General features: G+C 35.9%; 1 protein-coding gene across 5 annotated transcripts in view; it reads left to right on the forward strand.

The window, feature by feature from the left end:
* The window catches only part of Alg13 (ALG13 UDP-N-acetylglucosaminyltransferase subunit), an 82,696-nt gene that overhangs the window by 48,699 nt on the left and 17,651 nt on the right, over window positions 1-16,346 (forward strand). For 4 of the 5 annotated variants that reach the window (XM_004861422.3, XM_013078345.3, XM_021241558.2 and 1 more), the window contains 7 exons: window positions 432-588; window positions 1,195-1,315; window positions 3,514-3,543; window positions 3,649-3,704; window positions 6,909-6,983; window positions 8,254-8,419; window positions 14,652-14,843. In XM_004861422.3, coding sequence (XP_004861479.1) covers window positions 432-588; window positions 1,195-1,315; window positions 3,514-3,543; window positions 3,649-3,704; window positions 6,909-6,983; window positions 8,254-8,419; window positions 14,652-14,843 — 797 coding nt within the window. The remainder of the gene's footprint in view (window positions 1-431; window positions 589-1,194; window positions 1,316-3,513; window positions 3,544-3,648; window positions 3,705-6,908; window positions 6,984-8,253; window positions 8,420-14,651; window positions 14,844-16,346) is intronic. The other variant, XM_087196768.1, reaches the window with a different exon arrangement.

Raw genomic sequence — 16,346 nt, forward strand, 5'->3', positions numbered from 1 at the left:
TTAAAGAAAGTATATTCCTAGCTTGAAAACCTGCCTATATGACAACCACAGGCTCATATACATTTTAACTGATGAATTATATCAAACATTTAAAGCAGAAAGAAAAAGCCATATGATCCTGTCAGTAGTTGGAGAAAAAGTATTGGACTAAATTCTGCAGCTGTTCATGGTAAAAGCTATCAGAAGATTAGAAGTAGAACAGAACCTTTTCAACAGATAAAAGACATGTACTCCATACTTCCAGGAAAAATGCCTTATATAAATGGAGAAGATACAATGCTTTCTCCCTAAGGTGGGAAACAAGGGCAGATATGCCTATTCTTCATCTGTCAATGGACTAATTTTTAAAACAACCAACTTTGAGATATTTGAACTGTTACTTAGAAACAAATTACCATATTTCTTCATATTTCCCTTTTTATTTTCCACAGTTCCTTTAGACGTAGTCACCGCCAGATGCATTGCATGAATAAGGAGTGTCATTTTGGCTTTGCCCCGGAGAATGGACAGGTACCCAGTGGCTTGGAAGAAACTGTTACTTTTTATGAAGTTGAAGAAGGAGATACGACTGCTTATCCAACTTTACCTGTAAGTGAATCAAAGCTTGACCCAAAAAGCTGTTTACTTTTTAATTTTTTTGTAAAGGTAATGTGTATAAATTTTAAGGTTTTGCTATGAACAGGTAAATAAAACTCTTCTTTGAAAACATGTCCTTAGACCTGTTAAAAGATAAGAGAAGAGACTTTCTTAAAGTTGATCTCAGAAGGGGCTAGAGATAGACATCTTGCCTATATATGTGGATTAATATTTTGTTTCCTTTATCATTCTTCATGTTTTTATTCTAAAGTACAGTTTAAATATTTACTCAAAATACTTGGACTTCGCTTACAACAGCAGTTTAGTGTTAGTCTAGTGGTGACCAATCTAAGGTACACATGCCACAGCAGGCTGTTTGTATCATCGAAAGCTCTTTTTCTGTTTGTTTGTTTGGCACTGGAATGGAACTTGGGACCTTGCGCTTGTGAGGCAGGCGAAGGAACCACTGAGCTAAACCCCTTGGCCTGATCATTGAAAGCTCTAAAAGGTTCACCATCACTGGTCTAGTTTCTTTAACTGACTTTCAAAACATTCTTCTAGTTTTTTTTTTTACTGTATAGGGAGCACTGCATGTTTGTATGTCTGTCTTTTGTATAGAACCATGGTAATCCCTCTATGATGGTTCCTGCTACTTCAGGATACTGTGTTGGAAGGCGAGGACATAGCTCAGGAAAACAGACTTCAAATTCAGAAGAGGGCAATGGCCAGAGTGACAATGGTGAGTCAATTAGTGTTAAATATTTTGAAAAAGATGATTTTCATGGCATTAGTATATTAAGGCTATAAAGTAAACCAACGTTTGGTTTGGGGAGTGTCTCCATTTTGTTTTGAAAAAGAGTTATAAGTCCTTGTCTCAGCTTGCTGGGTTTTTGAAGATGTCCTAGTATTTCTCAGAAGAACAGACTTGTATTTCTGTCAGTGTAGTGGTCTACTTGTAGTAGTAGACCACTACAGTGTTACAATGTATTTTCAGCTCTCTGCATAGGTTGCTAGTGAGTTTTGATTTGATGAAATATCAGTATGGAAAACATCGGTTCATTATTAGTAAGGTGCTTGTCATAGTTGTCTTCCCCATTTGTATACTTTAGGCTTTTCATGTGATTAGCTCTTGTTTTACAAGACTGCTATACATTTTTCACCCAAAGTCATCTACTAGATCTATAAACATTACTGTTTATTGAATCCTATGTGCCATCTATTCTAGTAATTTAATGTGGTCCTTACTGAGAGATGTACTATTTTATGTAGGGGAGAAATTGAGATTCAAAGGTAAATTGTATATTGCTAAGGTCATATGTATGGTGAATAGCAGAGGTATCATTTTTTGTAATAACATAAAATTTATATGCAATTTACCCATTTAAAATGTACAATCCAGTGGTTTTTAGTATATTCAGACTTACATAACTATCATTAGCTTTAATATGAAGGCATTTTTTTTATCATCCCCAAGAGAAACCCCATACCTGTTAGCATCTATTCATTTACCTCCAACTCCCTACCCCCAGCCTTTACCAATTACCAGTCTCTTTTTTTGTCACTATGGATTTACCTATTCTGGACATTTTGTATAAATGGAGGCATATAGTATGTGGTCTTTTTGTGACTGGCAGAGATGAAATTTGAACTTGAGTTTGTATCTAAAACTGTACTTATATATCCTAAACAGTTTTGTTACCTCTGACCATAGAGTGTGTTTATTTTTACCACTCAGTGTTGTATTATACATGCCTACTGAAACAATTCTGGATGATGGAGTGGTTTAATGAGGTATAAGGCATTCTGTATGACTTGGCTTTATTAAAAATTGTCCTATTTTCATTATCTTTCTGCTACTTATACAGAAGAAAATGTATTAGATCTTTGTAGGAATTTAATGAGGGCAAAAATGTAGTACATGAATGATATGGGAAAACTTTGCATGCATGTGCATATACACATATGCTCGAGGGAGCTCACTCTCTGCTCTTTTATTCAGATACTCCTCGTCTTTTCCTTTTGGCCCCTGTACATAGCTTCAGATATATTGCTCACCTGTGGTGGCATATTTGAAGCAACCAAATCTTTGTTCTCACCTTTAATCCTGCTGCCATCTGGAGGAGTTTCATGCCTTTGTATTGATAAGTGATATATTTAAGAATCAATCCAGTTTAGATCTGTAGGGTTTTATTTAGTGAAAAACTGTCCAACTAATGATTGACTTTATCTGCATTTCATTGGTATAATGATCTTTAATCAAAGTACTTCATTCTACTGAGCCATGCTTTGAGGAGAAATTGACTTTACATGTACAGTACTACATGTAACAGGCTGAAAAACAGATGCAGCATGAGATATCCCTTCATTGTCTCCCTAAATTCATTACTTTAGAGTCACTCTTTGAATGTTTGCTATATGCCAAGTACTGTCCTTAGTTATTTTTATTTCTGTTAAGCCTCTTCAAAATCTTTGTGAGCTAGGTACTGTTATCCCTACTTTCTAGTAAAAAATTAAGGCAGATTTATTTACCTAAAGTCATATAGCCAATCAGATTTCATATCTAGCTAATCCTAGGTCCAGAGCCTATGTGCTTAATTGCCACACTGTACCATCCATTTCCCTGGAAAAAATTGGAAAAATTGAAAAACTGCTGAGTTTTTCACCTCTGCCTTTACTTTTGATTGATACAGTTAAAGGCATTCTGAGGAAAAATGTGTACTGTACACAGCTAACCTCTGATTTCAATATGTGCTAATTCGAAAATTCAAATTACTTTGAAGGATATATGCATTTTATTTCAAAATTTATTTTTGGATGTATGCATTTTAGCTTTTAAAGTATATCCATAAAATTTGAGAAAAAGGAAGTGCTAGCCATTTGGCTCCACTGAGCTAAAGTGACCTGTGTAAACACTTCTGTCTTGTCTTTTTTTTCTAGGGAGATATGAAGAATATCTTTATCCTTCAGGTCAGTGGGGGATGTAGATGTAATCTGACATTTGTCATTGTTTATGGAATGTCAGGCTATAAAATAATGCTCATTTTTTAACTTAACTTTGGCTATTTCCTTTAGAGCCAGACTATGAAACTTCAGGTGTATATAGCACAACTGCATCTACAGCAAACTTGGTAGGTATTTAATAATAGCAAACACTAGTAGCTCCTGTTATATTCTGGGGCTCTGTTCTAAAAGCTATACATATAAATGTGTTTAAATCAAAACAGTCCTATGTGATAATTAGTGTAATTTCCATTTTGTAGAAGAAATTGAAACTAGTTAAGATCATACCCCTTTTATGAAATTAAATTTTGAGAGATATTCTTAATATATGTTGGTATAAGAGGAAATGTGTGCTTTCATTGATGATCTTTTAGATAATATTGTTAGAATTTTTATATCAGTCAGAATGTTTCATAAATTGCACTCAGTATAACAAAAGTTTGCTTCTTAGTTATATTACATATCCAGTGGAGAGATCCGCAGGAGGACTCACTCAGCTGCTTTGGCTGATAGAGGCTCCATCTGTTATTGCTGAGGCAAGAAATAAAAGGTGGTAAATTGTACACTGGCTCTTATAGCTTTCATCAGAGATGTCATTTGTCATTTTCTTCTCTATTTCATTGGGCGAGAGCAGGTCCTACTGAAGATTCTAAGTTCTCTATGCCTGAAAGGCAAAAAAAATGGAAATATGTTAGCAGCACTAAGGGCTATAATATTCAATTTGATCTCACTCCCACAGACAGAAAATGGGCTTCTGTCTACCCTAAAGGAGACAACTTAAAAATACCATTCAGTGTAATCAAACTCAAAACCCAGGATCCCTTTGTAATATGTGGAACTCTTTATATCGGGTCCATATGTAGCTTCTCTTGATCTTGAGGCATAAACCCCAAAATATAGCCTTCCCCTCCATCCCCATCTTCAAATTTTCATTGGTAGAGCAGGGTATGAAAAATTTCAGTAAAATTCCCGCTGAGAAAGGAGGAATATGGGAAAAACATAGTCATAATATCCTGTATGTAGCAATTCTGAGATCTTTATGAGCATACACCGAGGGCCGCCAAGCTATACATGGAGACTATTCTCTGGCTTGTTGTTTGTTGGGGCTCTTGGTTACTCTTAACACCCTTCGTCTCCTGGCCATATTTGAAGTAGACACTGGTGAATAGTCCTTTCTTGGTAACTGAATAGATTTCTTTTCCTGCTTCTTAGAGAAGATTGAGGAACCCAAAGATTGGGCTCTCTTTACTTGAATGGTTTTAATCCTGGCTCATGGTTTCTTTGGCTGTGAGATTTAATTTTTCAGATGCTCCACTTGATTTCTATTGGTTTCACATAGCCAGGCTGACAATTCTTTTTATAGATTGTACTACTTAGATTTGATATAAGTTTTTGCTTTCTTATCCCTGTGTTCTTTCTACTTGATTGAAAGTACCATGAGCCTATTGTCCATTGCTGTAAGAGCCATACCCTTTTGATACTTCCCTGAAGTATTTTGTCCGAGTGTAAGGATTTCACTGGGTATTATTTCCTTAGTTGAACGCTTGCTTTGAGGTAGCTTAAGGCACTCAGGAATTTTAACAATTATTTGATCATGCTGTGAAGCTGAGTTCTGATTTTTGTCCTCAAAGCATTAATTTTATCTTGTACAGTTTAGGGTTAAATAATTGCCTCTTTAAGTCCCTGTATATAAGGATTCTCTATTCCCTTTCATTCCTACATGCAAACTACTAATGCTTTCCTACATAAGTCTGTCTGAAAAGACCTTGCTATACTCTGCTGATAGTAATCAAAACACAGTACAGTACTAACATTTGATTTGCTAAACCACTTCCCCTATCATCATCTTCTTCCCAGATAGGTTTTTCTTACAACAGGACTCTACTTCTAAGATAGGTTATGCTGCATTAACAACCCACCAAACATTCTTGCTAATGTTCTACATATGTCTAATGCAGGTTGATAGAGGGCTTCTGTTCATCATAGTCACTCAAGCTGGCCTGATGGACACATACTTTCACAATCACCTTAGGGTGAAAGAAGAGCAAACAGAACATTGACTATTAACATTTTTGATCATATTTCATTATCCAAACAACTCACATGGCCATATCTCATTTCAGATGGAACTGAGAAGGGCATTCCTAGCATGTACGTTGGAGAACTAAAACCCAGGAATGCTTTATCACTGAGTTATATCCTGTTTTTATTTTTTGAGACAGGTCTTACTAAGTTGCTCAGGCTGGCCTCAAGCTTGCTACCCTACTGCCTCAAACTCCCTGGCAGCTGGAATTACAAGCATGTGCCACCACACTTGGCTTGAACTGGAGTATTTGTGGAAAGACCTGAATAATTGTTCTTTATTCTCTTAATTATCATTAGTCTTAACCTTAGCAGCTTCATGTACTAAGTTTTTGTTTTTACTGTTAAGGCAGTACATCTTAGGAAGGAGAAAGAAGTTCTGATATGTATTTCATTTCCTGTTCTTTCTCCTTCCCTTATTTTTCCTCTTTTAGAGAAACAGTGTTTTTCTGTACCCCACCACTAGCATTCTCATAGCGCATGCTTTTTATACCACCTCTTGAAGTAGCTATCCAAATAAAAAGGCACATAAAGATCTCAGCATTAGAGAAATGCAGAGTGGACATTTTGTTTCTTCTATCTTTTAAATTTCTCTTCTTATACCTTTTTGTTCTGAATTTACTTTATCACATACCCCAAATAGCTTTTCAGTCTTCATGATATGTTCCACTTCCATCCCCAGTCACCAAAAGTAATTTTTGCTGCTACAGTCAGTTTTTGCCACAGCAGCTTCTCATGCATAAGTCTGAGCCTTTAAAATCACCTTTATGAATTATTCAGAAACACAAGGTCTTGAGCCAGTGGGAAATGGTATTTTGATCCTACTACATCTCTTACATCCTGATAGGATATAGCTGAGCAACCTGTTAACCCACTGTTGTCCCTATCTACAGCTTCAGATAGAAGGCTTTCTTTCAGCAGAACTATTGTTGATCCCACTGTGTTTAAAGCTTTTAAGGCAAAAAAAAGCTACTAAGTCTTTAAATTTCAGTCCTCAGCTATATTTTAGTATCTATACTGGGACTATAGTTGGATGCGAGGAGGATCTCTGTAGACAGGTAACAGAGTAGTCACCTAAATCAGGTACTAGAGTTAATACCTTTTGGAACATTGTCTTAGTCACTTCTGAACTTGAATTATCTTGAGAGATCACTTTAATTTTAGATGTTGAATCAAAGCAAGTATTTTATTGATGTGTATTTTGGCTTCTTGATTTTCCATTATTCACTTATATTCTGTGTTCATTAAAGTCTCTCCAGGACAGAAGACCATGTTCTTCTATGTCTCCACAGGACGCAGTTACCTCATACAACTACCACCAGAAGGTACTCCTTGTAGTGTAACCAAGCAGTCATGTACAGTGGTCTAAAAGAGGAAAATGAATTTTCTCATTTTTTAGACCTCACCATGCTTCCATTACTGTATTATTGTATCTTGTGATACCTGGTGCAATGATTAATAAATTCATTCAACAAAATTGATTTAAGTATCTACTGTAGGGCTGGGGATTTAGTCAGTGGTCCCGCCTCCTGCCTCGAAAGCATAAGGTCCCGAGTTTGATCCCTGGTGCCAAAAAAACAAGAGAGGTATCTACTGTGTTTCAGACACTATTCTGTGTGCTGGCATTAGACTGAGTCTGCTGTCAGCTTCTTGTATGAATGAATTAATATTAAATTATTTGTCAAGGCTAAAAGGTATCTGAAACCATAGAATGAGTAAGATTGTGCTGGGAAAAAAAAAGAGGTTGCAAAGAGTGTCTAGAATAGCCTGTGGATCACCAAATTTTAGAAAATGGGTAGAAAAGAAGCAGTTAAGGAGAGAAGAAAAAGCAGGAGAGTATAATATTATGGTTGCTTCATGAAGAAGATGTTTCAAGGAGCAGTCCAGTGTCAGTGGTTACTAAAAGTTCACACAACATAAGGAATTAAGCAGTCTACTAGGATTTATTAGCATGGAGACCACTGGTGACTTTGGATACAGTTTCAGAGAACCAGAATAGGTAGCAGCCACACTACAGTGGGTGATAAAGAAATGGAGGCTGCCAGTGAGGACAGTATCATCAGGTTACTTTTTAATGATTATCTCTCTGCACAGCTCCATGCTGGATTCTGTGGGAAAGTAGTCTGCACTTTGGCCTAAGCAGAAAAAAATTGGAGTTTCATGAAGCTACAAAAAATGCAAAGCACCTTTTCTATTTAAAAAACTGTTTACATGGGGAAATATATACATATACATGTAAAAATGAATGTATATTACAGATCTTTGGAATAATATGCAGGTAACTCAGAGGTTACCTGCTTGGGGAGAGGGTAGCTAGGTAGATGAAGGACAGGGTTGGAGGGAACCTTTTCACTATATACAATTTAATACTTCATTTTTGAATCATATAATGTACTTTCAGAAAAACAAAAGAACTAAAAATCTGAGGTCTTTGAAAAGAACCATTCTATGTAAGGTTTATGTAAAGATGGATTTTCAGTGTTTTAGTTATCAAAACAAAATGTTATTTCCTGAAATTGAGGATCAGATAGGAAACTTTAACACTGTTTAAGAAACCAGACTTTAAAAATTCTGAACTTTCTTCACATTTAACAGATGATGGGAAATTCTGCAGTAATTGCAGTTTCCTGTGCCAGTACTGTTCCTGCTCCAGTCCTACCTAACTGTGTAACAGCTAATCAAACTACTAGTGCTTCGTCAGTTTCCTCACAGAATGCTATACAGCCTCTATTTGTACCTCCACCTGCACAAGGCAGGCCAGGTAGGTTTTTAGTGGTCAAGTACTTTGGAAGCCTCTTTTCCTATTCATGAATACCCACATGCAACTGTTCTAGTGATTAGATAGGATTGCTTTGATTTGTTCTGTTGAAGAATATATGAGATTTTGAGAGAGGATTTTAACTTTTTTCTTGTTAAATTGGCTCTGTAAGATTTTGTATCTGTCATTTGCTACCCCTGGTTATTTAGAGGACTTGTAATAGTTTCTAAAATTTGTTTTATAATATGAGAATTAAGAGATGTTTCTTTATAGAATGAATTTCTGAAAAGCTTTCTATAAAATGCATTCCTATTTGTCCTGTGAATGTCACAATAAAGAATATTAGGATTTAGAATTTAGGTTAGAACCTTGGTGTTATGGGTGATTTTTTGTTGTTGTTTGTGTGTAGTATTGGGGATGAAATCTAAGGCCATTGCACTGATCTACATCTTTAGCTCTTTTAATTTTTTATTTTGAGATAGGATCTTGCTAAGTTGCCAAGTTGCACAGGCTGGGCTCAAACTTGTGATCCTTCTGCCTTAGCCTCCAAGGGCTGGGATTACAGGCATGCACAACCGCTTGCAGCTTAGAATTCTGGTTTTACAATTTACTACCTATGTCATTTTGGACAAGTTATTGAACCTTTTCTTTTAATCTGTGTGCTTGAGAGTAGTGATAGTACCAATTCATAAAGTAGTTGTAGAATTTTAACAAGTTAATATAATTTGCAATTCTCAGCACAATTCTGTGAGGGTTGTGGTAAGAACAGTATAGCTTTTCAATTTTGAGTCCCCAAATAAAAATGGAAATTGCAAAACCAAAACCCACAGACAACATCTGTTAAAAAATTAGATGACATAGTATCCTCACAAATTCCCAGATTTTAAGCAGATAGAGACAAAATGCCATTCACAAGACTTGCGTGCTATCAGAATGTGTGTGGGAGCAAAGAGGTGGAAACACCCAGGATGTTGCCTTATGGATCCAAGAATAGAAGAACTCTATTTAAAAGAGCTAATCAGAATTCACTGGAAAGTGGGACAGCCAATTAGGAAGCAATGTTTAAAACTGGGAATGAATTTGATCTCTCCAATACTAGTTGAATGAATGAGGCACTTGGTAGTAGGACCAAAGGACTTAGAGCCGGTTAAGCCCTAAAAATACTCAAAACTGACCTATCAGGTCTGCCTTTTAGTGAGTTATTATTATATTTTTGGTACCGGGGATTGAACTCAGGACCTTACACTTGTGAGGCAGGCGGTGGCACCACTGAGCTAAATCCCAGGCGGGGCTGCCTTTTGGGATAGTATTTTTCACTACAAAGAGACTGCTGGGAGTGAGTTAGAATTGATCAGGATGGGGAAAAGAGCAGGATCATTAAAGTTGGGACAGAACAGAGCCAAGGAATTGTAGAGTACTCATATGTTTGAACAGTCCACAAAAATTGTCAGAGAACTCTATGAAGTTAGGAAAATGACCTTGTGCCCACTTCATTTGAAAGTTCATGAAAATAATTTCATGTAAAAGTAAACAAAGTTGAAAACATTGAGGTCAAATGCTATATACAGATCCTTTAAGGAGAAAAAAGCAAAATAATACCTCTACAAATGGTAAAAGCATGTAGAAATGTACCTACTGAACAAAATTAAGCTTACCAAATAAAAACTGTAGCATACTATTTCAGATTGAAGTAGACATTAATAAAATAATTAAAAATATTAACACATTTCTGCCAGCTTGAACCACTGGTGGTATATGCATGACTGTCCCACTAGGCAGCTTTTTATTAATTTTATTAGTACATGCATGGCTGTTCCATCAGGAAACATATTTATTTTATTAGTAAAAAGACCAGTAAAGGTGATTAGATCTATCTCTACCACCAGTGATACAAGTTGCCCGATGAAATAGTCATGCATGCACCACCAGCGGTTCAAGCCGCCCAGCAGCAAGGCATAAGAAATATGGTCTCATCGTGAAAGGTGTTACAGAATAACATGTCAGAATTTTAAAAACTCACATGAGGTGATAGAACTCAGGAAAGAGAAAAGAAAGTCAATTCAAAAATGAGGACTAAACAGTAAAAGCCTGAGAAAATATATACAACAGATTAAAATTGTAAGAAAGGGGGGAGTCCAGAATTAAAAAAGTCAGATTCAAGAGTGACACATTGAAATTAGGCAAAGGAAGTAAAATACTAATATAAGTCCCTGAAGAAGAAAACTGAAGGGAAGACTGTATTAGACAACATAGAGAATATTTGTGGCATCACAGAATATTGTAATGATAGTAATGATAGCTAGAGAATGATCTTCGAGTTTCAGTCTACCGGAAATAATGATAGACATTAGCATAAGACCTGTGTAAGTATTAAATGCATAGTTACCTGTAGAATTAAGACAAAGTGAAGATTGAAAGGTTGAGAAAATACTGTGTAATAGCCATATATTTGGACAAGGAATCTGTTTTTAAAAATGAGAAAATTGAGAGAACATATATGCAAAGCGTTTTTTAATGCTTTCAGTAATTACATTTGGTTACTCAGTATCCATAGCACCCAGTTTTTGTGGTCTTAAAATACCACCTACCATTTTAAAATATAAACAGCTTGTAAAGAAATGGCTGATTCAAGTTCTGGACAGGAAATGTTCAAGATAAGTATAGAGCCTCTTGTCAATAGCAAGGAAGCTCCTAAAGAGTTCTTGGGTCATGTTGTAATGACTTGGAAGCTATCTTGAAGAAATTTCCACTGGCTAGATATGAATGTGAAATTTAAAAATTCCTAATGATATTTTAAAAATTGGTCAACTGGAAGAGGATGATAGAAAATCAGTTAACTTTCTTAAAAACTGGAAAATAAAGTGAAGGAATCAAGCATTTATTCTACCTTTATTATATGAACTGTACCATTAAATAACCAAATAGTAGATGAGGGAAAATGTCTTTTTATAGTATTCTAACTAGTCAATGAAAAAAGTGACAGAATATAGTAGTTTTGTATTCTTTTTTGGATGGATAGACGTTAAATATTAATAGTTGTTAAGAGTACGCTATAGATTCAATCTGGACTGTACCCCTAAAGGTCTATGTGTTGAAATATTATTCCCCATTTTGGCACTATTGGGAGGTTATGGAATCTTTGAGCCAGATCCTAGGTGAAGGTCTTAGAGGTCACTGGGGCAGTGCCCTTGAAGGGAATTAGTGGGATAGAGACTACCCCTTCCTCTTCCTCTCTTTCTTTGCTTCTTGGCTGCCATGAGGTGAATAGCTTCCTCAGCCACTCACCCTCACCATGATGTGCTGACCCCAAGGCCAAAAAACAATGAGGCTGCTAGATCATGGACAAAAACCTCCAAAACAATGAGCCAGAGTAACATTTTCTTTTTATAACCTGATTACCTCAGGAGTGTTAGTAGTGGAAGGCTCACTTAATACAGATTGCAAAGACATACACTACTCCCTATATATGTGCTAAAGGTATCAGTTCTGAATCTGATTCAGTTTCCTGAATCAAGCTGCCTATTTGCAGGAAATGCAGAACTTGTTGAACTACACCATGAGTATATATTCAGCTAATTGTGGGAGGCTTGGCAGGTTAGAAGGACTAGGCGCTTCAAAAGAAAAACTAAAGAAATAAAAGGAATGAAGGAGGGAATAGGTTAAAGAGTTTCAAGACATCAAACTTTTGGGCTGGGGATTTATTTAGCTCAGTGGTGCCACTGCCTCCCTTGCCAAGGTCCTGAGTTCAATCCCCGGTACCAAAAAAAAAAAAATCAAACTTTTAATCTTAAGATGGGCAAAAAGCTGTCTGGGGATATACATTTAGGTGACAACTAAGGAGGAAACTGCAAAGAAGTGATTATTATTAAAGTTAGAATAATGGTTAATTATGGTAGGAGGGAAATGACTGTGGCTTATATGGGGCAAATGAAATTTTTTTCCATAGTGGCTGGGAGAGGTTTATTTCTTGACCTGGGTAATTTCCACATTAAAATAATTCATTAATGCAAACATTAGATTTACTTTCTGTATTAGTCTCATTTATGAATTTTAAAAAGTGTTAGCACTGTGCTTGGGCAAAACATGAAATAAACATTAATTATGATAAAAATTTTTCATTAGAAATGTCAGTGTGGACCTTGGTTGTACTACTATATACTAATTGTAGAGGAAAGCACTGACCACTTCCAACAAAGATCTGAATTTAAAATTTTCAAGTGACAGTGAATCAAGCATTGCAATGTCACATTTCTGTGGAATCATTAGAAACTTACCTTTGAAATGCCAGATTTTTTCTAAAATTTTATATTGCCTTCATTTATTTTACTTTTTGTTTTGTAAGTCGCTTATAAACCTTATCTGTAGCTCTACTTTATTGGATCCAACTGCTCTTTCAATTCTTTCTCATTCTTGCTAATTCTGTAGATTGCCACAAGATACATTATTTAATTTCTACTAATATTTTACAAAATTACCTTTTTCTGGATTATTCCCTTGACCTATACCTATTAAACCTATGGAATCATGTGTCTCTTGGGCAACTGGGAATTATAAAAGCGTTTTTTTCCCCAAAGGCTTATTATAATAACACATTTATAAGGAATATGATCTTAGACTAACCTTCAAGTTCCTTTTACCTTTAATTCTCTCAGGCCTGTGTTTATTTAGCCATCTCTATGTCTAGTAGTTGGTTTTTACCTAGTGATCCTAATTACATTCTATCTTGAACTAATTGACTTTATTTCATTTGCTTTTTTATAATGTGATTTGAGTGAGTTCTGGTGTTAAAGCTATTAGAGATTTTTCAAAGTCATTTTATAGAAATATTCATAGATTTAGAGCATTGAGGATATTCTGAAAATTCAGAATATCACACCCAGATGTGATGGCACATGCTTGTAGTGCCAGGTACTCAGGAGGATGAAACAGGAGCACAGCAGGTTAGAGGCCAGCCTGGGTAATTTAGCAAGACCCTATCTCAAAATAAATAGGGCTGGGAATGTAGTTAAGTGCTTCCTGGGTTCAATCAAAATAAAGTTGTTTCATCATCTCCTAAGAATTATTTGCCAAATTTTAGATCACCCTAAGACACAGATCTATTATCATTACCCTATAACTGTATAAATAAAACTGGGTGTGGTGATGCATGCCTATAATCCCATCTACTCTAGGCTGAGGCAAGAGGATCACAAATTTGAGGCTAGCCTGGGCAACTTTAGTGAGACCCTTTCTGAAATGTTTTTATATTTTAAAATTTTTTTTAATTTTTTTTTTTTTTTTTTGGTACCGGGGATCGAACTCAGGTCCTTGCCCTTGCGCAGCAGGCGGCAAAACTACTGAGCTAAATCCCCGGCCCTGAAATGTTTTTTTAAAGGGTGGGTGAGCAATGGGGATGTAGCTCAGTGGTAGAGCACACCTGGATTCCATCCCTCGTACTACCAAAAAACAGTATAGATGAGTATATTATTTGCGTTTGTCAGTGAATGAAAATACTGTGTATTACTTTTTGTTAAATGACTAAAATAATAAATTCACCTAGTGTGGACTGCTGCTATATTAAACTCAGTGTGTTAAGACTCTAAATTTAACCCTTCATGTAATTGTGAGATGGAGCTTTCTATACTTAGTAGAGTTAAAATGGTTGTACAGATAACATAGGGATGAAATTTCAAAATTGGCTAAAATGATTCCGTTAAACTTGAGGGGTTGCAGCATTCATCATGCATCAAAAAATTCAACAAATTTAAGTGGCATATACATGTGTGTGAGTGTGTATGTGTGTGTGTGTGTCTGCTCAGTTTAGTATTTAAACATAATTTTATTTTAATTTCTTATGTTAAGAACTGTGAAACCTCCTGAGTATTGTTTTTAAATTATAGTAGCAGGTATAGAAAGTTAAAGGGATTAAAATATTGTATCTAGCCAGCTTTTTTAGATTTTGTATCTCCTTAGAAATGAAATTGTCATAATTTAGAATTCCTTGTATTCCTCAAATGTTATCAGTAGAATCTCTCAAAGATTGCCAAAATCTATAATCAGTGTTTTTTAGTTTATCTCTTACTAACTTGTGCATTAATTTACATTGGGTGTTGAGCTAAATAACCTTCCACATTTTGAAGTCAAGCCATGAGAATTGACTTCTTTTACCATATTGGGGACATGAAAAGAGCAGATGAGCTACTACTTATAAGGTGTTGCAGTTGTGCATTGCTACTTTATGTCTTTTCTTTGTTAGTGATTGCTTCACCATCTTATCAATACCATTCTGCTGCTATTCCTGCTGCTGCCTCTTTCCCACCACCACCACCGCCACCTCCACCACCACCACCACCACCTCCACCTCCTTTTGAGGTGGAAGAGGCTTCAAACTTAGCATCACAGCTTCCACCTTATTCCTGTGATCCAAATGGCAGTGATCTGCCTCAAGGTAAGCAGATTGAGACTTGGGTAAGGTTATTGAGTTCTGAGGCTTTTATTTTAATTTTTGAGCATATCTCTGGTTAGCCAATAGCGTGGGTAGGGAACCAAATGGAAATTGACTTGAAAGCATAATGTTAGGTAAGGAATGGAGGAATTGAAAGCTGAAAAGTTAAGGATGTCTTTTGTATAATCAACAAGTGGATAATTGAGTGAATTTCTACTGAGTATTTTCTTCTTCTTCCTCCTCCTCCTCCTCCTCTTCTTCCTCTCTCTCTCCTCCCCCTCCCCTCTTCTCCATCTTTCTTCTTACTCTTCTCGTTCATCCTCCTCCTTCCTCCTCCTTCTTCCTCTTCTCCTTCTCCTTTCTTTTCCTTTTCCTCTTCCTCCTCTTTCTCTTCCTTCCCCTCCTCCCTCTCCCCCTTTTCTCAACTCTTCCTTGAAAAGCATTAGTGTCAAAATTCTTTCCATTTCTTAATTTCTTTCCACATTCATAGAAAAGTTTTGCAGTCTTCTGTATTTGAGATAACAAACAATATTATTAAAGCCTCTGACAGGTTTTAAGGGCTCTGATGTGCTTTAAATTTCAGCCATGTGCTCGTCTAAGGAGTGATTTTCCATTGGAAATTTTTTGTTCAGTTTGGCAGTATTGCTCAAAAGAAAACTAGTTGAGAGTTGTTTGTAGCTTACTTATATTTTGACTATCACATTTTCTTGATTTTTCTAGCTGCTTCTCTATACTGAGTTTTTTCCAACCTCCTAAAGTAGTCATCAAGATGTTTTCTAACTCTATCGTATTCTTTCCCTCTACTGTAAAATTTCATTATTACATCTGTATAGTGGATTCTCAAATCTGTTCTTGGTCTCAGAAGTTTGTTGTTTCTCTTTAGCTATTTACTAGCCATTTTTACTATCCTAGACCAAGCCCCAGCTCCTAAAAACACATTCAGCTACGAACTGATGAATACACTGATGAATATAGCATACCCATGTTCAAATCACCTTCCAAATGCCCCACATCTGAACACATGAGACTTTTGGGGGGGGACATTTTAGATCTAAACCATAGCAATTATTATGAATCAATTAAAGTCAAAATTAAACTTAAGAATTTTAGCATACATATTAACTAGGGTTCAATATTTAGTTTTTCATTTTGATGTAGAATTCACATATAATCAAATGCAGAAAAGCTAAATGAACACTGGCTGAGTTTTAACAAATACATGTACGTACCTGTATAACCCAAATCCTTATCAAGATAATAAAACATCACCATTATTTCACAAGTTTCCTTATGCCGCTTTCCAGGGGACCCATCTGCATTTCCACCCAGGGAAAGCCATGTTTAGGTTTTAAAATCTGCTATAGATTAGTTTTACCTGTTTTAGAATTTCATATAATCAGTACATATGTAATCTTTATAGAAGGCTCCTCAAGCTCTGCATAGTATTTTTGAGATGCATCCGTGTTGTATCATTAGTCTATTTGCTTTTATTTCTGACTAGTATTT

This window comes from Heterocephalus glaber, unplaced genomic scaffold, assembly GCF_053883595.1.
Source record: "Heterocephalus glaber isolate CG9 unplaced genomic scaffold, H.glaber_assembly_v1.0 deba00001613, whole genome shotgun sequence".
Classification (NCBI taxonomy): Eukaryota; Metazoa; Chordata; class Mammalia; order Rodentia; family Bathyergidae; genus Heterocephalus; species Heterocephalus glaber.